The 24,726-nt window shown below is 46.2% G+C and overlaps 1 protein-coding gene across 1 annotated transcript; it reads right to left on the minus strand.

The window, feature by feature from the left end:
- Positions 1–395: 395 nt before the first annotated feature.
- ZCRB1 (zinc finger CCHC-type and RNA binding motif containing 1) lies at positions 396–18,597 on the minus strand. Its single transcript, XM_038770157.1, has 8 exons — positions 18,545–18,597; positions 12,922–13,007; positions 11,463–11,491; positions 7,026–7,137; positions 3,728–3,835; positions 2,245–2,357; positions 2,070–2,145; positions 396–1,049 (listed from the first exon to the last, which is right to left on the minus strand). Exons 2-8 carry the CDS (start codon positions 13,003–13,005, stop codon positions 918–920), a joined length of 654 nt encoding a protein of 217 aa, XP_038626085.1. The 5' UTR covers positions 13,006–13,007; positions 18,545–18,597; the 3' UTR covers positions 396–917.
- Between the last annotated feature and the right edge of the window lie 6,129 nt (positions 18,598–24,726).

Genomic DNA, 24,726 nt, shown 5'->3' on the forward strand with positions numbered 1-24,726 from the left:
ATTTTCAGGAAGCAAGTGTATCAAAAGTTTGGGAATTGGTTATATAGTATGATACCCGATCATTTAAAGATAAATCCAAAAAATTATAAAAGTGAATTTTCCCTAGTTACAAAGAAAAGAAAATTAAATGTGGGCAGTGCGATGAAATAACGGCTATTTCATCACCTGGCTGTATTAAAAAAAACCAAACACGATCTTTCCTTTGATTTTGTTTGAAGACAGAAATATAAATGGGGAAAGTCTTTACGAGTGGAGAAAATTTTGAAGAAACCTATCTTGATAGTTTAGAGTTTCTAACATATTTACCGATGGTCCATAAAAATAAAGTAAGAAGAGAAATTTGGTTTAATGGTGCAGGACCAGTTAACCTGAATGAAACACCCCACACTAAAAGCTTGGGCAGAGCTAATTTTCAAGTATTTATTAAAATAAAAATCACTTAAAAATACAAATTACACTTCAGAACCAAAAAATGTTCATTGATCTTTAAAAACAAAGATCTCCAGGCAATCTGAACAAAGAGCATGTTTCCAAATAACGTAGTTATTCAACATATCGGAAGTCTACGAAACATCTGTTTCTCCAATGTAATCAACTTTAAAAGTGCATTTCTGAACTCTGCAGCTCAATGAACCCTTTCAGAATGTAAACTCCTCAAGGGTAGTCTGTGTCTTCTATACTTATTTTACCCTCCAAGTGTCTAGTACAGTGCTCAGCACACAGTAGACATTGAATACAAATGAATTTCATTTGCGGTCAATAGAGCTGTCGTGAAATTTCTCTTCACACTTAACATTCTTACTTCTTTTAACATTACCTACACTTTTCTGTTCCACTCTTCGGGTTCCCGTGGCAGTTTGAAGTGCCAATGAAAAGTCTCACTGTATTTCCAAAAAGATACACGAGACATACCAGCTTCAATCACTGAGTTCTTCCTCATCGCTGAAATATGCACTTTTCTTTATCCGCGGCCGCCTAGAGTCATCCGACGTTGAAGGTTCTCCTGAAGTAGGTTTCCAGTGCTGCTGCTCTTCCTCCACTTTAGCTTGCTGAAACAGAGATGAGTGAAAATGCTGGGTGTTAGATACTATTTCCGGTGCACTGAATCCTCACACATTGTTCATTCGTTCATTCAACTGTATTTATTGAGCGCTTACTATGTGCAAAGCACTGTACTAATCACTCAAGCGCCGTTCAAGGTGATAGCTGAAGTCAAATTACCTTTACATCAAGTAGTTATGAAGAAAGAATGCAACTTGTGTCCTAATGAATCTCAAGCTACAGTCCCGAAAATACTTTTACAGAAAAGCAAAAGTTCCCCACACCCAGAATCTTTATTTTTTACACTTCTCTCGGGGACCTTTTATGGCACAAAATTCAACTCTAGGTTTCACATTCTTTGATTTTTTTCCCGAAAATATGAATTTTGCGGAACAGGGTTCCTTTTCTGGGTGCTGATGATCCAGTTCAATCAGCTAGTTGGACTGTCCTTGTCTCAAAGTTTCGAGACAGGGCATTAAAGAGAACGATCACTTGCTAATAGGATGTGGACCGATCAATCCATGATATTTACTGAGCACTTATCGGGCGCAGAGCACTGTACTAAATGCTTGGGAGAGTAAAATACAACAGCCACGTTTCCTGCCCACAATGAGGGGTGGCACAAGAAGGAAAAGCGATGTTTCCGGGGACCTTGCTGCCCCTCTGTTGTCGTTCCCGTTAAGGAGATAAAAACTGCCGGAGGAGGGTACGGACCCTCAGCGGAGGAGAGAGAGGCCAATGATGAGAGGTGCCCTTGCCTTCCCGAAGAATCAGGGGAAAAAAGCATGAAATATCAGTACAGAGTGAGATGGAGGAGAAGCAGAATGACAGGAATCAATTTCATACTTGCCCAAACCACATAGGCAATGGTTCTACGGATGAAACAGGGAGTCTAGACTGTCAGCTCGTTGCGGGCAGGGAACAAGTCTACCAACTCTGTTGTACTCTCCCAAGCGCTTAGTACAGCACTCTACACAAGGTAGGCGATTAATAGATACCACTGATTGAGGCTATTCAGGAGTCGTTACCTGAAAAGCTATGGCCTGGCTGAGGCTATCAAGAGTAGGGTCTTCTCCCTCGTCTTCGCTTTCTTCCACTTCTTCACTGGAAGGTAGGAAAAATAATGCAAAATATGCAGCAAGTAGAAGAAGAAAATGGGTGCAATACAATTTCAAGTGAATAAAAAAAGGCAGATATACATACATTTCTTCCTCTGGCTCAACTATTTTCTTTTTTTTCTTTTTATCTCTCTTTTTGGGTGGTTCGCGTTCTCCGAGCATATTTTTAGGACAAGCATAACTCAAGTGCCCTGTTTCCTTAGTTAAAAACCATAAAGAAAAAATATAGTTGGAAGAAATTTGTCTTGCTCTTAAGCATAATATTAGAATTTTAGAAATGATTCATGGAATCACCAAGACGAAACTGCTACAGTACAATTCAGAATTAAAAAGGATTACAATAAAAAGTTACAAGCCTGTCAATCTTTGAATGAAAAGATAAAGTTTAATATTTCTTTATGAATTAAGAAACATATACCATTAATATTTGGCTGGAACTTAACGAGAGTAAATATTAAGAAAGACTATTTTCTTCCTAAATATTCTAAAGTTTACTAATACGTATAATTATTAGAAATAGCATAATTTTCAATATTTACATACCGCAATATGTTTTACAACTACTCTTGATAAACTCCAGGCTTTCCTCAAGAAAGAGGTGGGTGTGGAAAGAGAAAGGAAGATAGCGCTACTAAAAACTCTTCCTCATTCTGAATTTTCTTCTAGTCTTTCCAGTTTAATTTAGATTATGTTATGCAGGTCCAGAATAAATTTTAAAAACAGGAATAATGAGCCACAATCTGGAAAGCTGCAGAGTTGGTGCTTTAGCATCTTAAAATATGACCAAAATGAATTCTCTAGTAATGATCTAAATTCACATTTCAATATGATTTTCCAATTTCGTATGGTAGAATGTATTTATGCATTTGGCCTCTTGGTTAGTTTTCAAAAATTTCCATAAGTGTGAACTGGAACAACCTAGCATTGATGAAAAATCACTACAGCTCAAGCACGGCTACACCTCATTCTTAGAACACACATTTGAGGGTCACTTAACCCATGATTAAATGAACGGTAATAATAATATCCCTGAAGAGGACTCCATTCTTTTAGTCAATGACATACTCATGGTTATAGCACTCTTGATGCGTTCAAAAGCATGTTGCTCAGGATGAAAAATTCAGGTGAAAGGGGACTACTAAAAATAATCATTATGGCATTTTTTAAGCGCTTACTATGTGCTTAACATGCTATTTCTAAGCACTGGGGTAGACGCAACGTAATCTGGTTGGACACAGCCCCTGTCACATATGAGGCTCACACTCTTAACCCCCATTCTACAAATGAGGGAACTGAGGTCCAGAGAAGTGAAGTGACTTGCCCAAGGTCACACAGCAGACAAGTGGCAGAGGTGGGATTAGAACCCACAACCTATGACTCCCAAGCCCGTGCTCATTACAACTATATACTACAAGTTTACTTTTCAGATGTTAAACATATGCCCGGATTTCTCGAGTACCATTTTAACTTCCAGCAGTTTCGGGAAATCAGAGTTTTAAGTGCCTAAAATAGAAGGGGATGAAAAATGGAAAAACAGAAACAAAATGAGTCTGTTTCGGCATACTCACCCCACATTCATAACACTTGGATTTATCAAAGTAATTACGTCTTCGAATGAACTCTGCAGCTCTTCCGTTATCGATAGCGATGCTGGCTTTTATTACTCGGCCGAACAACTAAACCAAGGGGAAAGAAATGAATGTGCTACGCTGAATTCAGGACTAAAAATACCAGCCAAGTCCCTAACAGACTTGCAGCTTCTTGAGGGCAGGTCTTTAATAATGTTCCCTAGGTAATGCTATGCATGCTCTGTGGACCGTCCTTCTCTCCTTTTCCATGCCCATTCTGATCCTCGGAGACTTCAATATCCACATGGATATCCCTAACGACTCCTCTGCCGCCCGCCTTCTATCTCTCCTTGACGCTGCCAACCTCTTCCTCCACCCCACCTCACCCACCCACCAACTTGGTCATACCCTCGACCTCATCATCTCCTACCGCTGCACTGTGTCCACCCTCACCAACTCTGAAATCCCTCTCTCTGATCATAATCTTCTCACCTGCCTCCTCACTCACACTCCTTTCCCCTGTAAATCCATATTACCCCCTCACAGAGATCTCCGCTCTCTTGACCCCATCCATCTTTCTGAGTGCCTCACACCCCACCTCGCCTCCCTCTCCTCTCTACCCAGTCTTGATGATCAGATTACTGCTCTCAACTCTACCCTTTCTACTCAGCTAGACTCACTCGCTCCCCTTTCCCTTCGCCGCTCTCGTACCACTAACCCACAGCCCTGGATCACTGCCACTGTCCACCTCCTTCGCTCTTATGTTCGAGCTGCCGAACGCTGCTGGCGAAAGTCTAAACACCATGCCAACCTCGTTCACTTCAAGTTTATCCTTTCCTGCCTTAACTCAGCCCTCTCCTCTGCCAGACAAAACTATTTCTCCTCCCTTATTGACACCCACGCCCATCAACCCTGTCAGCTCTTCTGTACATTCAACTCCCTTCTCAGGCCCCCGGTTCCTCCCCCACCTCCGTCCCTCACCCCCAACGATCTGGCCTCCTACTTCATTAACAAAATTCAATCCATCAGGTCCGACCTCCCCAAAGTCACTCCCTCGCCTTCTCCATCCCCCCGGCTCTCAACACTCTCTACTACTCTCCCATCCTTCCCAGCAGTATCCTCAGAGGAGCTCTCCTCCCTCCTCTCAAGTGCTACTCCAGCCACCTGTGTTTCTGACCCCATTCCCTCTCATCTCATGAAATCTCTCGCTCCATCCCTCCTCCCCTCCTTAACTTCCATTTTAAACCGCTCACTCTCCACTGGTTCCTTCCCCTCTGCCTTCAAACATGCCCACGTCTCTCCCATCCTAAAAATAACCCTCTCTTGACCCCACCTCACCTTCTAGTTATCGCCCAATCTCCCTCCTACCATTCCTTTCCAAACTCCTTGAACGAGTTGTCTACACGCGCTGCCTCGAATTCCTCAACACCAACTTTCTCCTCGACCCCCTCCAGTCTGGCTTCCGTCCCCTACATCCATGGAAACTGCTCTCTCAAAGGTCACCAATGACCTCCTGCTTGCCAAATCCAACGGCTCATACTCTACCCTGATCCTCCTCGACTGCTCAGCTGCCTTCAACACTGTGGACCACCCCCTTCTCAACACGCTATCCGACCTTCGCTTCACAGACTCCGTCCTCTCCTGGTTCTCCTTTTATCTCTCCGGTCGTTCATTCTCAGTCTCTTTTGCAGGCTCCTCCTCCCCTTCCCATCCCATTACTGTGGGGGTTCCCCAAGGTTCAGTGCTTGGTCCCCTTCTGTTCTCGATCTACTCTCACTCCCTTGGTGACCTCATTCGCTCCCACGGCTTCAACTATCATCTCTATGCTGATGACACCCAGATCTCCATCTCTGCCCCTGCTCTCTCCCCCTCTCTCCAGGCTCGCATCTCCTCCTGTCTTCAGGACATCTCCATCTGGATGTCTGCCCGCCACCTAAAACTCAACATGTCCAAGACTGAACTCCTTGTCTTCCCTCCCAAACCCTGCCCTCTCCCTGACTTTCCCATCACTGTTGACGGCACTATCATCCTTCCCGTCTCACAAGCCCGCAACCTTGGTGTCATCCTCGACTCCGCTCTCTCGTTCACCCCTCACATCCAAGCCGTCACCAAAACCTGCCAGTCTCAGCTCTGCAACATTGCTAAGATCTGCCCTTTCCTCTCCATCCAAACCGCTACCCTGCTCGTTCAAGCTCTCATCCTATCCCGTCTGGACTACTGCATCAGCCTTCTCTCTGATCTCCCGTCCTCATGTCTCTCCCCACTTCAATCCATACTTCATGCTGCTGCCCGGATTGTCTTTGTCCAGAAACGCTCTGGGCATGTTACTCCCCTCCCTCAAAAATCTCCAGTGGCTACCAATCAATCTGCGCATCAGGCAGAAACTCCTCACCCTGGGCTTCAAGGCTGTCCATCCCCTCGCCCCCTCTTACCTCACCTCCCTTCTCTCCTTCTCCAGCCCAGCCCGCACCCTCCACTCCTCTGCCGCTAATCTCCTCACCGTGCCTCGTTCTCGCCTGTCCCGCCATCAACCCCCGGCCCACGTCCTCCCCCGGGCCTGGAATGCCCTCCCTCTGCCCATCCGCCAAGCTAGCTCTCTTCCTCCCTTCAAGGCCCTACTGAGAGCTCACCTCCTCCAGGAGGCCTTGCCACACTGAGCCCCTTCCTTCCTCTCCCCCTCGTCCCCCTCTCCACCCCCACGTCTTACCTCCTTCCCTTCCCCACAGCACCTGTATATATGTATATAAGTTTGTACATATTTATTACTCTATCTATTTATTTTATTTGTACATATCTATGCTATTTATTTTATTTTGTTAATATGTTTGGTTTTGTTCTCTGTCTCCCCCTTCTAGACTGTGAGCCCACTGTTGGGTAGGGACTGTCTCTATATGTTGCCAACTTGTACTTCCCAAGCGCTTAGTACAGTGCTCTGCACACAGTAAGCGCTCAATAAATACGATTGATTGATTGATTGATACTCAACTACTCAGAGTGACTTCAGGAATCCCACAAAAAAAACCATGCTATCATTGCTTGTTACAATTTTGTGCGGCAGCAGAAGAGTAATACTTTCTTTGCTATGCCAGTAATTTGTTGATGGGGATCTCTGCCTTCTGGTTGTGTTTGAAGTTTGCTCCCATCTTCAGTTTGTAGAGCCACAGGGTACTTACGCACCTGTTCATCTCTCCAGTGGTGGTTTTTTTTTTTTTACACTACCTCCTAACAGCAAATGACTCCTTCAACTATTGCACCAATTTCTGGGTTCAGGAATTTTTAACCCAAGTGACTGGCTTACCTGTTTATTGTTCAAGGTTCTGGAGCAGTTTTGTGCTGACTCTTTATCCAAAAACAAAATAAATGCGACCCCTTTACTTTTCCTTGTATCTTTGTCTTTCATAATGGTAACCCTGAAATAAACATACATTCTGTTACATTGCACCAGCAAGAAACTAAACAGGCAAATGAGTGCCAAGAAAAACATACAAAATACGTAAATAGGATTTAAATCATAAACGTTTTATGATCAGAAGGAGATCTGTTAATGGACCTGGCAAATCTGAAACTACTTCTAAAATGGTTATAGAAAATGAGAGAGGATAAAGTAAAGAAATGTACTATTGAAAATAAAATTTGAAAGCAAATTACGCTCCTAACAAGTCAAACCAACCTGAGGTAGATGAAAATTGAGGTAGACTGATTTTTGATTCACACTGAAAAATACCAAGGGATAATGTAACCTTTTACAATAAACTCTACTTTTCCCAGTTGCAAATCATGAAAAGAAATGAAAATACTCTCTCCTACAAGGTGAAAATATCAAATTACTCAGGCAATTCTGGCCCCAAAATACTTATTGGGCCTTCTAGACTGTAAGCTCGTTGTGAGCAGGGAATGTGTCTGTCAGATTGAACTCTCTCTTCAGGAAGTTCTGAAGTACACCAAGGGCTTTCTTAGGATATTTGGGACATGAATGAATTTTAACGCTAACGTGAAGGACTCAGAGAGTGAAGACAGCAGTAGAGGAGGAGAAGAAGTGGGGGAGTGAGTGTTGAGCGAGATTGGGGTCTGAAGCCGAGGGTGTATATTTAGAGGGGCAGGAGACCTCTTCACCTCTTCAGAAGTGGCTAAGAAAGGAGGAAAAAGAAGAGTTGGGGATGGTGGAGCAATGAATAGGTTATGAACATGGAAGGACTTTGGGAAGTTCCTATTTGATGGTTTTTATTTAGTCAATGAAGCAAATGGCAGGGATTAGAGAGGGGTGTGATGGGAAGGACATCTTCAATCTCTGGGTCCTTCGCCTTTGCATTACAATTCACTCATGTCTCACGTATACTAAGAAAGCCTTCTCTGCACTTCAGAGACAGACATTAATATGAATGATGGATACGTAAGTGCTGTGGGGCTAAGGGATAGGGGAATGAAAGGAGCAAATCTGAACAACACAGAAGGGAGCGAGCGTGAAAAGAGGAAATGAGGGTTTAGTCAGGGAAGGCCTCTTAGAGTTGATGTGCCTTGAATAAGGTTCTGAAGGTGGAGAGAGTCACTGTCAGATATGAAAAGGGAGGGCGTTCCAGGCCAGAGGAAGGACACGGGGACTGCAGGCACGGGAGTTGTTGAGAGGTACAGTAGTGTTGCTTTGGAAAAGAAGGGGCAGAGTTGCAGTGGGTACGAGTGAATTTGAAGTGGCAAGTCAGCCTGGCGCTTGGATTTATATCAATAATGTGCAGTTGCAGGGGCGAAGGAGTGTGGTAGTCGGACTACTGGCATGACCACGGGACGGGGCTGGTTGTGTGAGAGACTTCGGTTTGCTGGAGAGGTTGATGTTGAAGGTAGGAGTCTACGAGCCAATGTGTGGCTCTGAATGGAATGGGGAAGACGAGGAGACAATTGTTAGAGAGGAATAAATTAATCAATCAATCCTATTTTTGAGTCCTTACTGTATGCAGAGCACTCTATTAAGCACTCAGGAGAGTACGATATAACAGAGTTGGTCAACATGGTCCTCTGCCAATGAGGAGCTTACAGAATAGAGGGGAAGACAGACATTAAAATTAATTAAGGAGATGTACATAAGTGTTGTGGGGCTGAGGGAGGGGTGAAAAAATGGTGCAGATCTAAGTGCCAGGGCAAAGCAGACGGGAGAGGGCATAGGGGAAACGAGGGCTTAGTCGGGGAAGGCCTCTTGGACGAGATAATAATAATAATAATGTTGGCATTTGTTAAGCGCTTACCATGTGCAAAGCACTGTTCTAAGCGCTGCTTGACCTTCATAAGACTTTGAAGGTGGGCGGAGTGGTGATCTGTTGTATATGAAGGGGGAGGATGTAGGTTTTAGAAAAACCATCTGTGCAGTAGAGGGTAGAGGGAAAAGAGACTGGAGGCAGTGAGGAGGCTGATGCAGTAGTCTAGGCACAATAGGCTAAGTACTTGGATTAGGGTAACAGCAGTTTGGATGGAGAGGAAGGCAGTTTTAGCAACGCTGTGAAGGTTGAGCTGACAGGTTTCAATGCCACTGAACAAGTGGGTTGACAGAGAGATGAGCCGAAGACAATGCCAAGGACCTGGGGCAGTCTTTTGATCACTACTTTCCTAAGACTGGCTCCTCTTGCTCTCAGCTCCATTCAAAATAAAGGCAAAAGGCTGGAGAAAGAGGTTTCAAGGAGGAAGGGGCTTCAGGCCCATGTCCACATCCCTCCTGGCCAGGAGCAAAATCTTCTGAGTACTCCCTTCCTAATCCTGATTTAATACCATTTTCAAAGGAAGACATCCTTTCCCTGTGGATAAATCAGTGGCATTTATTGAGTGCTTAATGCCTGCAGAGCACTGCATTAAGCACTTGGGAGAGTACAATACGACAGAGTTGGTAGGCACGTTACCTGCCCACGACGAGCTTAGAGTCTAGGAGAGAAGCAGCGTGGCTCAGTGGAAAGAGCTCGGGCTTTAGAGTCAGAAGTCATGAGTTCAAACCCCGGCTCCGCCAATTGTCAGTTGTGTGACTTTGGGCAAGTCACTTAACTTCTCTGTGCCTCAGTTACTTCATCTGTAAAATGGGGATTAAGACTGTGAGCCCCCTGTGGGACAACCTGATCACCTTGTAATCTCCCCAGCGCTTAGAACAGTGCTTTGCACATAGTAAGTGCTTAATAAATGCCATCATCATTATTATTATTAGGAGTGTGGACAGGGAATGTGTCTGTTTATACTGTACTCTCTCAAGTACAGTGCTCTGCACACAGTAAGTGCTCAATAAATACCAGTGATTGATAGATAGTATAAATTAATATACTATGGATAGGTTCATAAGTGGCGTGAATATATACGAATCTGATATCTTTGCTATGTGGAATTGTGCTCACCATCATTATTGGGTGTGGTACTATGTTTTGCCCCTCTCAGGGTCACACCTGGAGAGTCTCCAGTACCAGTCTTGACTATGGTGGGGGGGGAAAGAGTCAAGTAGAAGCACATCCATTCAGGAAATTCCTAGCTTGGGCAGTGGCTAGCAAATTATCTGCTACAAGTCAAAGCTCCCCTGTGCGGGGCAGCAGCAGCATGGGAGTGAGTCGAGGGCTGAGATTCAAGTTTACTGTGCGGAAGGAGGCAATGGTAAACCACTTCTGTATTTTCACCAGGAAAACCCAATGGATCCGATACCAGAACGACTGCAGGTGGAGGTGGGGCATTCTGGGAGAGATGTGTCCATGGCATCGCTATGGGTCGGAGACAAATGGATGGCATAAGACAAGACAATGTTTTGGTATAATAAGGACTGCGGTATTTGTTAAGCACTCACTATGTGCCAGGCACTGAATGAAGTGCTGGGGTGTCTTGCTTTGTTTTATTTTGTTGTCTGTTTCCCCCTTCTAGATTGTGAGCCCGTTGTTGGGTAGGGACTGTCTGTAGTACGTCGTCAAATTGCACTTTCCAAGCACTTAGTACAGTGCTCAATAAATACGATTGAATGAATGAATACAAGCAAATCAGGGTGGACACAGTCCCTGTCCCACATGGGCTCACAGTCTCAATCCCCATTTTACAGGTGAGGAAACTGAGGCACAGAGAAGTGACTTGCCCAAGGTCACACAGCAGACAAGTGGCAGGGTCGGGATGAGAACCTGTGACCTTCTGATTCCCAGGTGTTCTGTTTATTATGAACTTATTTACCCACTCCCTAGGATTCATGTGTATATGTGTATCCTCAGTGATTTATTTTGAGTATTCTAGTTGTAAATACTTTTGTCTGCCTCCCGGTGTTTGACTGTAAGCTCCTTGTGGGCAAGGAAGGTGCTACTACTCTATTCTTTTCTTCCCAAGGGCACAGTACAGAGCTCCAAACCAACTGGATTTTAGACTGTGAGCCCACTGCTGGGTAGGGACTGTCTCTATATGTAACCAACTTGTACTTCCCAAGCACTTAGTACAGTGCTCTGCACACAGTAAGCGCTCAATAAATACAATTGATGATGATGATGATGAACTGGATGCTACTACTATTACTGACTTAAATCCAGTCAAAGACAGGATAGCAGTGGGTCTGAACGTACATTTTTACAGCGAGCGGAACGAGTAACCAGCTCTTCACAAAAATAAAACATACAGCATTTCCTCAATCCATAAATTTCTGGCAAGTGCATTCAAAATATTCAGTGCAAAAAAACTGCAACGCAGCAAGCCTAAAATCTATGAGAGAGAAAATAAATTGGACAATTCGAAAGATGCTTTTGATACTCACTTCACAACTTTTCCGTACTTGGAGAATATCTGGAACAAAGACCATCCAAATCAGAGTCAGGGATTTATTCTAAAATTATACAGCAGCACACAGAGACATTCCTTATGAAAACAATTAGTCAAACTACTTTTTATATATTTCATAAAAGACTACCCCGAACCAGTCTTGGCTGGCTGGGGATATTGGGTAGCTTGGTAGCCGTCAAGTGGCAAGGTAAAGTCGGGGTCACTAACTCCATTCTACATAATGAACGGTGCAGACGGGAGGATGGGTTGGGCTGGCAAGGCTCTGGCTTCGGAGACGGGCGCAGGACTACCTCCACCTAATGCTGTGCCAATCTGGACTGGCTGCTGATGAAATTTCCTTCCCACCAATTAAAATCATCCCCTGAGAAGGTGGACACCATGGAAGACCCTCGGACACTGTAATCCTGATGACTGGACAGTTCCCACAAAGTTAACTCGAGGAATAAAATTGGGCCGAGTCTTTAGGTTTCGAACGGGAAAATCAGGAAGGCGGAAACCTGACATAGTCTGGGCTCACTTGCTTGACAAAGTATGTATCATCATGGAAGTAATTCAAGGTATTTAAGACGGCAATCTTTGCGAGATTGTTTGCCATAGGTAAAATTATGATAGCTTATTATAAAGCAATTCCTAAAATCCTAGCGGTAAACCTGGGATGGTCAGAAAACGGGCATCAATGTCAAAACAATCTCTTTGTGATATATTTGAGCTTCTATGGGACTAATATTTTCCCATTGTGGCAGCAGAAACCCAAGTATTTTTAGATTGGAAGAGGCAGTCTTTCTTCCTGTGAAAACAGATTTGAGCAGTGCTTGCTCTTCTCAGTGCATGCCAGGCACTCCGTTCTAAGCATGAAGGAAAAATGAAAAAAAGGCCCGAAAAAATCTCCATTCACCACCCTCTATTTTCTCGCTTCCACAATGAAGACTCATGATACTCCTGGCCCAAGAAAGCAGCTAAATGAACAGTCCAGTCCACGATGGAGAGAAAAGACCACCACCTCTCAGCAGTTTTCCCCGGCCCTCTGTCAGAGAACAGTACCGTGGGCCCCATCGGGAAGCCTCTTTTTTCCCGTCTTCAGGCTTTCCAGCGCTTAGAACAGTGCTTTGCACATAGTAAGCACTTAATAAATGCCATTAAAAAAACCAAACCAGCCTCAGTATCAGAGGAGAGGGTTGATGCCTGATTTCTACAACAGCCAAAGAGCCAAGGAGGAATCTACGGTCTACATTTTAAGTAGGTTTAAGATCCATCTCTTGGGCGCACCTCATCTATAGATATCCTCTGGGCTATAATTGTGAAAGCTATTGACTATGTAAGTACTTGACAACCACGTGAACTATATGAAGTCAACCATGATTATTTTTTTGGACATGAACCGTAATGTAAATTGGAATACTGTGACCGTAGTAGCTGTGGTATAAATTGCTTACCCTATATAAGTCATTGTTTGTCAGTGAGAAGGGCAAGTTGGAAACATACACGGTGCTTTTACTTGGTGCCAATCCACCACTCATTTCTGGGACAGAAAGAAAAATAAATTATTTTGGAGCCTTTAAATAAAATGTTTTTCAGTGAAAAATGAAAGCAGAGAAACAGACACATCTGTTACCTCGCTTCTCGATTTTTCATAGTTCAGACTAGGTAGAGACGGAAGTCTCATCTGCCAAAGTCCACGATGTTGTCAAAAGTCATCAGTACCGGTTTCATTGCTACATAAAACATTCCTACTACTGGTCCAGTGTGAAGAGCACTGTTTTAGATATCAGGAGACCTGGACCTACACTTGGATCTGTACACTTTATTCATCCCGCCCCCGGCACCTTGGTGCATGTCCAGATCCGTCATTTATTTTAATATCTGTCACCCTCTCTAGACTGTGAGCTCCTTATGAGCAGGGAGCGAACCTATCAAGTCTGCATTATACTCTCTCAAACAGTTAGTACAGTGCTCTGCACACAGCAAACACTCAATAAATGGAACTGATTGACTGGATTGTGCTTAGTAGGGCTCCGTCATCAAGCCGTAGAAATTTCTGCCCAGAAAACACTAGGGCGTTCTGGGAGACGGACAGAACAGCAAAAAAACTAGAAAAATAGCTGGCTAACATGAGTAGTAAAGGCCACGGCAGGTATCATAGCATTCATTCATTCATATTTATTGAGCACTTACTGTGTGCAGAGTACTGTAGTAAGAGCTTGGAAAGTACAATTCGGTAACAGATAGAGACAATCCCTACCCAACAACGGGCTCGCAGTCTAGAAGGGGGAGACAGACAACAAAACAAAACAAGTAGTCAGGTGTTAATACCATCAAAATTAACAGAATTATAGTTACATGCACATCATTAATAGAAGCAGCGTGGCTCAGTGGAGAAGAGCCCGGGCTTTGGAGTCAGAGGTCATGGGTTCAAACCCCGGCTCTGCCACTTGTCAGCTGTGTGACTTTGGGCAAGTCACTTCACTTCTCTGGGCCTCAGTTCCCTCATCTGTAAAATGGGGATGAATACTGTGAGCCCCCTGTGGGACAACCTGATCACCTTGTAACCTCCCCAGCACTTTGCACATAGTAAGCCCTTAATAAATGCCATTATTATTATTATTAACAAAATAAATACAGTAATAAATATGTACAGATATACACAAGTGCTGTGGGGAGGGGAAGGGCAGAGGGAGGGAGTGGGGGTGATGGGGAGGGGAGGAGGAGCAGAGGAAAAGGTGGGCGTTCAGTCTGGGAAGGCCTACTGGAGGAGGTGAGCACTCAATAGGGCTTTGAAGGGAGGAAGAGAACTACTTTGGAGGATGTGAGAGCTCACCTCCTCCAGGAGCCTTCCCAGACTGAGCCCCCTTTTTCCTCTCCTCCTTCGCATCCCCCCCAGCCCTACCTCCCTCCCCACGCCACAGCACTTGTATATATTTGTACAGATTTATTACTCTATTGATTTTACTTGTACATATTTACTATTCTATTTATTGTGTTAATGATGTGCACATAGCTTTAATTCTATTTGTTCTGACTATTTTGACACCTGTCTATATGTTTTGTTTTGGTGTCTGTCTCCCCCTTCTAGACTGTGAGCCCATTGTTGGATAGGGACCGTCTCTATATGTTGCCGACTTGTACTTCCCAAGCGCTTAGTACAGTGCTCTGCACACAGTAAGCGCTCAATAAATACAATTGAATGAATGAATGAATGTGTGGAGGGAGGGCATTCCAGGCCAGGAGTAGGATGTGGGCCAGGGGTTGACGGCGGGACAAGCGAGAATGAGGCCCAGTGAGGAGGTTAGCGGCAGAGGAGTGGAGGGTGCGGGCTGGGCTGGAGAAAGAGAAAAGGGAGGTGAGACAGGAGGGGGAGAGGTGATGGAGAGCCTTGAAGCCGAGAGTGAGGAGTTTTTGCTCCATTCGAAGTTCGACAGGCAACCACTGGAGATTTTTAAGGAGGGGGGTGACATGCCCAGAGCGTTTCTGTAGAGAGATAATCCGGGCAGCAGAGTGAAGTATAGACTGAAGCGGGGAGAGACAGAAGGATAGGAGATCAGAGAGGAGGCTGATGCAGTAATCCAGTTGGGATAGGATGAGAGACTGAACTAGCAAGGTAGCGGTTTGGATAGAGAGGAAAGGGCAGATCCCGGCGATGTTGTGGAGGTGAGACTGGCAAGTTTTGGCGACGGATTGGATGTGTGGGGTGAATGAGAGAACGGAGTCAAGGATGACACCAAGGTTGTGGGCTTGTGAGACAGGAAGGATGGTAATGCCGTCCACAGTGACGGGAAAGTCAGGGAGAGGACAGAGGATAGCAACCACTGCTACCCGGTGGCCAATTTGTTCTTAAATGGAATCTGCCCGATAAAAACCTTCCTGCGCATTTTGCACTGCGTTCTGCCCACCTACCAGTTCATTGCACTCTGTGACTCGGTGGGAACATAGTTGGAAAGGATAAGAGTGCAAGTGGCACTGTGAAACCACCAGCACTAAAATTAATTTCTTCATGCAGGTTCTTAAACCTGAAGCCTCAGGATTGAGGCCTTTCCATTTTTCACCAGAAGACTCCAACATCGAGACAATAAAGGAAGAAACTGAAAGTACTCATGTTTTCTCTCTATTGTTTAAGTTTTCAAGAACAAAAACTCTAATAGAGAAGTTTTAAGGTTTGTTTATGCTTTAGTTTCTTGCTTCTATGGGCAGCACTAGGACCTGGATTCAGAACTTTTAGAAAGCCAAGCATTCTCTTTGGGGATCGGAATTCAATGCGTGAAGATTGCTGGAGACTAAACAGCAACCTAGAATTTAGTCAGCAAAGCGTGCATGTTCTTAGATCTTGTATGATATATTTTGTAAGCATTTCATCATATTTTATAACTAATTTTTCTTTCATCGCTTACAGTCTGCTCTTTGAAGTTGGGGGAGGAGTTACTAAATGAGGTTGTATACACTTCATTTCGCTTTTTGTAAGTCACTAAAATTTCTTCATGTAGTCAATTTGGACTATTATCAGAAGAACAGCCTTTACCTTACACAAGCATTTTACAAATATGTAAATGACCTTCAAAAGCATTTTCACACATGGCAATTTTCTTTAAGATGGTAAACAGGCATGCAGTCACCCTGCGAGTTCTGGTCTAAGAGAAACTATGCTGCCGGGAAGAAAAAATATTAATAAAGATGTAGTAATGCAGGACCTGAACCTGTTTGCGTTATTTCTACTAATTGCTCTTAACCACTCTAGTGCCAAGTATGAAGCAGTGAGGCTTAGTGGGTGATAACTGTGGCATCTCCTAAGGGCTTACTATGTGCCAAGTACTGAGTTAGGTGCTGGAGTACACAAAAAGATAATCAGGTCCCATATAGGGCTCACAAGTAAGAGAGGGAAAAGGCATTGAATCACCATTTTGCGGATGAGGGAAATGCAGCACAAGAAAGTTAAATGACTTGCCCGGTGGAGCTGGGAAGAGCCCAAGGCTAAGAGTCAGGAAACCTGGGTTCTAACAATAATAATAATAACAATAATAATAATAATAATAATAATAATAATAATGGCATTTATTAAGCACTTACTATGTGCAAAGCCCTGTTCTAAGCACTGGGGAGGTTACAGGTGATCAGGTTGTCCCATGGGGGGCTCACAGTCTTCATCCCCATTTTACAGATGAGGTAACTGAGGCACAGAGAAGTGAAGTGACTTCCCCAAAGTCACACAGCTGACAGAGCCGGGATTTGAACCCATGACCTCTGACTCCAAAGCCCCTGCTCTTTTCCACTGAGCCACGCTGCTTCTCTAATCCCATCTATGTCATGTGTCTTTTGTGTGATCGAGGACAAGTGACTTACTCTCTACCTCAATTTCCTCATCTATAAAATGGGGAGTCACTACCCAACTTTTCTCTTACTTAGGACTCTCCGCCCTAATTAACTGTATCTACCCCAGCACTTGGAGCAGTGCTTGACAGGTAGTAAGCACATAATAAATCAATCAATGGTTGGGAGAGAACGATATCATAGAAATAGCAGACACATTCCTCGCCCACAATGAGCTTTCAGTCTAAAGTTATGGTATTTGCTAAGCGCTTACTATGTACCAGGGACTGTACTAAGTGCCGGGGTAGGTACAAGCAGCGTGGCTCAGTGGAAAGGGCACAGGCTTTGGAGTCAGGTCATGGGTTCGACTAGTCAAGTGTGTGACTTTGGGCATGTCACTTAAGTTCTCTGTGCCTCAGTTACCTGATCTGTAAAACGGGGATTGAGCCTCCTGTGGGACAACCTGATCACCTGGTAACCTCCCCAGCGCTTAGAACAGCGCTTTGCACATAGTAAGCGCTTAGTAAATGCCATTATTATTATAAGATACAAGATAATCAGGTTGGGCACAGTCCCTGTCACACATGGGCCTCAGTCTTAATCCCCATTTTACAGATGAGGTAACTGAGGTACAGCGAAATGAAGTGACCTGCCCAAGGTCACACAGCAGATGAGTGGATCCACATGCAACTACTCCACAGTAGAGAAGCAGCGTGGCTTAGTGGCAAAGAGCCCGGGCCTGGGAGTCGGAGGTCGTGGGTTCTGATCCCGCCTCTGCCACTTGTCAGCTGTGGGTCTCTGGACAACTCACTTCGCTTCTCTCTGCCCTCATCTGTAAAATGGGGATTGAGCCTGTGAGTCCCACGTGGGACAACCCGATTACTTTGTTTCTACCCCAGCAGCTTAGAACACTGCTTAGCACATAGTAAGGGCTTAACAAATACCAGCATTATTCTTATTATCAGAACAGTGATAATAAGACCCCCTCGTCCCCCTCTCCACCCCCCCCCCCATTTTACCTCCTTCCCTTCCCCACGGCACCTGTATACATGTATATATGTTTGTACATATTTTTTACTCTATTTATTTATTTATTTATTTTATTTGTACATATCTATTCTATTTATTTTATTTTGTTGGTATGTTTGGTTTTGTTCTCCGTCTCCCCCTTTTAGACTGTGAGCCCACTGTTGGGTAGGGACTGTCTCTATATGTTGCCAATTTGTACTTCCCAAGCGCTTAGTACAGTGCTCTGCACATAGTAAGCGCTCAATAAATACGCTTGATGATGATGATGAACAGTGCCTGGCACACAGTAAGTGCTCAACAAATACCAGACTAATCCCCGCTTTTCCTCTGTTCCCCCACCCCTCCCTAATACCCCCTCCCCGCCCCACGTCACTTGTACCTACTTATATGTACATACTAATTATAATTCTATTTATCTTTATTAATGATGTGCACAGATCAACAACTCTACTTATGTATAACGATGCCACTGATGCCTGTCGCCTTGTTTTGCGGTGTCTCCCCACCTTGTGGACCGTGAGCCCGTTGATGGCCGGGGACTGTGTCTGTTGCCGAAGTGTACTTTCCCGAGCGCTTAGTGCAGTGCTGAGCACACGGTAGGCGCTCAATAAATGCGACTGGGTGAACAGGGCGCTGGGCGTGCCGTCAGCGCCCAGTGAGTCCGAGGCCTGGAGGAGGAGGGAGAGGGGGAGGTGGTGGGGGGGAGGAGGGCGGGGGTGGGGGGCTTTTTACCTGCGGCCGGATGGGGGGGGCTCAGGTGCGCCTTGTCCGCCCGCGGCCCCTCATCGGGAGGGCGGGGAGGCCGGGGGTGGGGGGCCCACCGCCAGCGGGACCGCGACCGGGGGGAGCAGCAGCAGGGGGGGAAAGGGGAGAAGGAAGAGGAGAAAGAAGAGAAGGGGGAGGAGGAGGAGGAGGAGAAAGAAGGGAAGGAGGAGTTGGAGGAGAAAGAAGAGGAGAAGGAGGAGGTGGAGGAGAAGGGGAGGAGGAGGAAGAGGAGAAAGCAGAGAAGGAGGAGGAGGAGGTGGAGGAGAAGGGGAGGAGGAGGAGGAGGAAGAGGAGAAAGAAGAGAAGGAGGAGGAGGTGGAGGAGGAGAGGAGGAAGAGGAGGAGAAAGGAGAGAGGGAGGTGTTGGAGGAGAAAGGAGAGGAGAAGGAGGAGGAAGAGGAGAAAGAAGAGAAGGAGGAGGAGGAGGTGGAGAAGAGGAGAAAGAGGAGAAGGAGGAGGAAGAGGAGAAAGAAGAGGAGGTGGAGGGGAGGAGGAGGAGAAAGAAGAGAAGGAGGAGGAAGAGGAGAAAGAAGGGAAGGAGGAGGGGAGGTGGGGGAGAAGAGAAGGAGGAGGAGAAAAGAGGAGAAGGAGGGGGACGAGGAGGTGGAGGAGAAGGAAGAGGAAGAGGAGGAGATGGAAGAGGAGAAAGAAGAGGAGGAGAAGAGGAGGAAGAGAAGGAAGAGGAGAATGAGGGGGAGAAAGAAGAAGAGGAGGAAGAGGAGAAAGAAGAGGAGGAAGAGATGGAGGAGGAGATAGAGGAGGAGAAAGAGGAGAAGGAAGAAGATGTGGAGGAATTGGCGGAGGAAGAGGAGAAAGAGGAGGAGGAGGAGGAGGAGAAGGCCCCGGAGCAGGAAGAAGCGGCGGCGGCTTCCTGTCCGTTGGTCGGGCTGGGAGGCGGAGGCCGGGCGGGCGGGCGGGTGGGCGGGACACCGTGCGGGCTTCCGCTGACGTGCCTCGTGCCGCCGGAAGGGTCGGTTGTCGGGCCGGCGGCGGGGGACGGTTGCCTGCCCGCCCGCCCGCCCGCCCGGGGACGGCTGTCTGCCCGACCGCCCGCCCCCGTCCCCCGCCACGGACACCCACAGACCGACGGGCAGGCCGGCAGGCAGGCAGGCAGACAGACAGCCAGCCAGGTGCGTGGGGCCGCCGCGCGGGGAGCCCGGCCGTCGGTCCGGCCGTCGGTCGGTCGGTCGGTCGGTCGGTCGGTCGGTCCCCGGCGCTCGGCGCCCAGTAACCGCGCGTCCCCCCCAGCCTCCTTCCGCACCCACCGCTCGCTCAGTGCCCTCGTCGGGACGGTGGCCACTCATTCGTTCCGTCCTATTTGTTCGTGATGACGATAACGGCGTGTATTAAGCGCTTACCGTGTGCAAAGCACGGTTCTAAGCGCTGGGGAATAATAATAGTAATGATGATAATGGCATTTATTAAGCGCTTACTCTGTGCAAAGCACTGTTCGAAGCGCTCGGGAGGTTACAAGGTGGTTAGGTTGTCCCACGTGGGGCTCACGGTCTGCATCCCCATTTTACAGAGGAGGTCACTGAGGCCCAGAGAAGAAGAATAACGATAATGGTGGCATTGATTAACCGCTTACTATGTGCAAAGCGCTGTTCTAAGCGCTGGGGAATAGTAAAGATGATAATGTCATTTATTAAGCGCTTACTAGGGGCAAAGCCCTGTCCTAAGCGCTGGGGAGGTTACAAGACGATCAGGTTGCCCCACGTGGGGCTCACAGTTTTAATCCACATTTTACAGATGAGGTGACTGAGGCCCAGAGAATAATAATAATAATGATGGCATTTATTAAGCGCTTATTATGTGCAAAGCCCTGTTCTAAGCGCTGGGGAATAATGATAATAATAATAATAATAATGGCATTTATTAAGCGCTTTGTATGTGCAAAGCCCTGTTCTAAGCACTGGTCCCTGCCACTTCTCGGCTCTGGTACCCCTCTGCCTCCCAGCCCAGGTACCCCTCTGCCAGCCTGCCTTGGTCCACCCATGCCTTTCGTCCCTGGTCAATCAATCGTATTTATAAATTATGTAATTATTTATAAATCAAGTTAATTTATTTATTTATTGCTGTGTGTAAAGCACTGGACTAAGCGCTTGGAAAGTTCAGTTACAATTAAGGGAAGCAGCGTGGGTCAGCGGAAAGACCCCAGGCTTGGGAGTCAGAGGTCGTGGGTTCTAATCCGGACTCCGCCACTTAGCTGTGTGACTTTGGACAAGTCACTTCACTCCTCTGAGCCCCAGTTCCCTCATCTGGAAAATGGGGATGAAGACTGTGAGCCCTCCTTGGGACAACCCGATCACCTTGTAGCCCCCCTCACCCCCCCCACCCCCCCAGCGCTTAGAACAGTGCTCGGCATAGCGTAAGCACTCAATAAATGCGAGTGAGTGAATGAACACCACACTATGACAGATGCAGTCCTTGCCCATAACGAGGTTCCAGTCAGTCAGGCGGTCAGTCCATCGTATTTATTGAACTCCTATGTATGGAGCGCTATAAAAGTGGTAATGATGGTGTTTGCTAAGCGCCAAGCAGCGTGGCTCAGAGGAAAGAGCGCGGGCTTGGGAGTCAGATGTCATGGGTTCTAATCCCGGCTCCGCCACTGATCAGCAGTGTGACTTTGGGTAAATCACTTAACTTCTCTGTGCCTCAGTGACCTCATCTGGAAAATAGGGATTAAGACTGTGAGCCCCACGTGGGACAACCTGATTACCTTGTATCTCCCCCAGCGCTTAGAACAGTGCTTGGCACATAGTAAGTGCTTAACAAATACCATCGTTATTATTATTATTATTATTATTATTACAATTTGACAACAGAGACAAACCCTACCCAACAACGGGCTTAGTACAGTGCCCTCAATAAATGCGATTGACCGACAGCAAACCCGTCATGGGCAGGGAATGTGACTGTCCTATTGTTGTGTTGTACTCTCCTAAGCGCTTAGTACAGTGTTCAGCACACAGTAAATGCTCAATAAATGCGATTGACTGGCTGACTGTAAACTCGTCGTGGGCAGGTACTGTGCCTATCATATTGTTGTGTTGTATTCTCCGGAGGGTTTAGTACGGTGCTCTGCACACAATAGATGCTCAAAAAATAGGTTGAATGACAGGAAGCTCATTGTGGACAGGGACTCGGTCTATCGTATTGTGTCATACTCTCCCAAGCGCTTAGTACGGTGCTCTGCACACAGTAAGGACCGAATAAATGCGATTGATTGTAAACTCGTCACGGGCAGGGAATGAGGCATTTTGTTGAGTGGTTGTAAAATGGGGATTCATACTGGTATCCACCCCAGCGCCTAGAACAGTGCTTGGCACATAGTAAGCACTTAACAAATACCGTAATTGTAATTTTTAAGTGCTGTGGGGCTGGCGATGGGGTAGTATCAATTTCTGTTTATCCTGATGACTTGACACCTGTCTACATGTTTTGTTTTCTTTTGTTGTCTGTCTCCCCCTTCTAGACTGCGAGCCCGTTGTTGGGTAGGGACCGTCTCTATATGTTGCCAACTTGTATTTCCCAAGCGCTTAGTACAGTGCTCTGCACACAGTAAGCGCTCGATAAATACGATTGAATGAATGAATACAGATGCAACTGCAAAGGTGTCATGGAAGCGAGAGGGACTAGGTGAAATGGGAACTGATTTTGGGGACTTTGTGGTATGGCAGGCTGGAGCTGGAGAATTCTGCAGTCAATCGAGGAATGATTCGAGCTTGGAGCAGGGTATAACTTTGGATGGAGAGGAAGGGAAATGTCAGAGGAAGAACTGGTAAGAAGAGCATGGTCTAATCAATCATTCAGTCAATCCTATTTAGTGCTCCCTGCGAGCAGAGCACTATATTTAAGGAGTTGGGAGTGTACAATGCGACAGAGTTAGTAGGCACATTCCCCGCCCACAAGGAGTTGGCAGTCTAGGAGGGGAGACAGATATTAAAAGTAAATTACAGCTATGTACAGAAGCGCGGTTAGGCTGAGGATAAGGTGAAAAAAGTGTTCAAATCTAAATGTAACGGTGAAGTGAAAAGGATAGACCGTCTCTATATGTTGCCAACTTGTACCTCCCAAGCGCTTAGTACAGTGCTCTGCACACAGTAAGCGCTCAATAAATACGATTGATGATGATAGGGTATAGGAAAAATGAAGGTTTTGTTGGGGAAGGCCTCTTGGAGGATATACGATCTTAAAAAGGCTTTGAAAGCGGGAAGAGATCGGCTGTTGGATGTGAAGGGGGAGGGAGTTCCAGGCTTGAGGCAGGATGTCAAATCTAATGCTTCGGAGAGTACACTTTTAGACTGTGAGCCCACTGTTGGGTAGGGACTGTCTCTATATGTTGCCAACTTGTACTTCCCAAGTGCTCAGTAAAGTGCTCTGCACACAGTAAGCGCTCAATAAATGCGATTGATGATGATGACGATGATACCATGGAATTAGGAGGTGTGATCCCTGCTCTAGGGGAGCTTGAAAACCGGAGGGGAGACAGACACTAGTATAAATTGCAGAGAAGGGAGTGATAGAGAATAAAGTCAGTAAGATGGACGTGTGTTTAGCGCTTTGTCTTGTCTTAGGCCATCGAGTCTTCTCCGACCCATAGCGACGCCATGGACGCATCTCTCTCAGCACTCCCCACCTCCATCTGCAGTCGTCCTGGGAGTGGATCCATAGAGTTTTCCTGGTACAAATACAGAAGTGGTTTACCATTGCCTCCTTCCCTGCAGTAAATTTGAGTCTCCGCCCTCGACTCTCTCCCACACCGCTGCTGCCCAGCACGGGTGACTTGTAGCAGATTGCTTTCCACTGGTTAGCCACTGCCCAGGCCAGGAATGGAATGGGTAATAATAATAATAATAATAATGGTATTTGTTAAGCGCTTACTATGTGCAAAGCACTGTTCTAAGCACTGGGGGGATACAAGGTGATCAGGTTGTCCCACGTGGGGCTCACAGTTGTAATCCCCATTTTACAGATGAGGCCCAGAGAAGTTAAGTGACTTGCCCAAAGTCACACAGCTGACAAGTGGCGGAGTAGGGATTTGAACCCACGCCCTCTGACTCCTGGGCCCTTTCCACTGAGCTACGCTGCTTCTCACGAGCAGCCTCTTGTGACTCTTGTGTAGGCCTCTTCGTGACTCTCCCTCCCGCAGGCGAGACTGGTAGAGTACCGAAACTCTCCAGGTGTGACCCTGAGAGGGGTTTCGGCACCTACCGTGATCTGAAGCTATGGGTATCGCCAATTCCTTGTAGGCAGGGAGTGTGTCTGTTTTATTGTTATATTGTACCCCTCCAAGCACTTAATACAGTGCCCTGCAAACAGTACTTGCTCACTAAATGTGACTGACAGGGGCTACAAGAGTGCTAGGAGTCCTAAAGCACTTACATGACGGTCAGTTGCTGAAATGGCATCAACAGTGAGGGGATTAGAAATAAATCTAAACAGGCCTCTTGGAGGAGATGTGGTTTCAGGAGGACGCTGAACATTCATTCATTCAGTCAATCGTATTTATTGAGCGCCTACTGTGTGCAGAGCACTGTACTAAGCACTTGGGAAGTACAAGTTGGCAACATATAGACACGGTCCCTACCCAACAACGGGCTCACAGTCTAGAAGGGGGGAGATGGACAACAAAACAAAACATGTGGCAGGTGTCAAGTCATCATCATCATCATCATAATAATAATAATGATGGCATTTGTTAAGCATTTATTATGTGCAAAGCACTGTTCTAAGCACTGGGGGGGATACAGTGTGATCAAGTTCTCCCACGTGGGGCTCACAGTCTTAATCCCCATTTTTACAGATGAGGTAACTGAGGCTCAAAGAAGTTGTGACTTGCCCAAGGTCACACAGCAGACTTGTGGTGGAGCCGGGATTCAAACCCATGACGTCTGACTCCAAAGCCCGTGCTCTTTCCACTGAGCCACGCTGCTTCTCTCAATAGAAGTAAAGCTAGATGCATATCATTAACAAAATAAATAGAATAGTAAATATGTACAAGTAAAATAGAGTAATAAATCTGTACAAACATATATACAGGTTCCGTGGGGAGGGGAAGGAGGTAGGGTGGGGGGGGTGGGGAGGGGGAGAGGAAAGAAGGGGCTCAGTCTGGGAAGGCCTCCTGGCGGAGGTGAGCTCTCAGTAGGG

This window comes from Tachyglossus aculeatus, chromosome 2 (genome assembly GCF_015852505.1).
Source record: "Tachyglossus aculeatus isolate mTacAcu1 chromosome 2, mTacAcu1.pri, whole genome shotgun sequence".
Classification (NCBI taxonomy): Eukaryota; Metazoa; Chordata; class Mammalia; order Monotremata; family Tachyglossidae; genus Tachyglossus; species Tachyglossus aculeatus.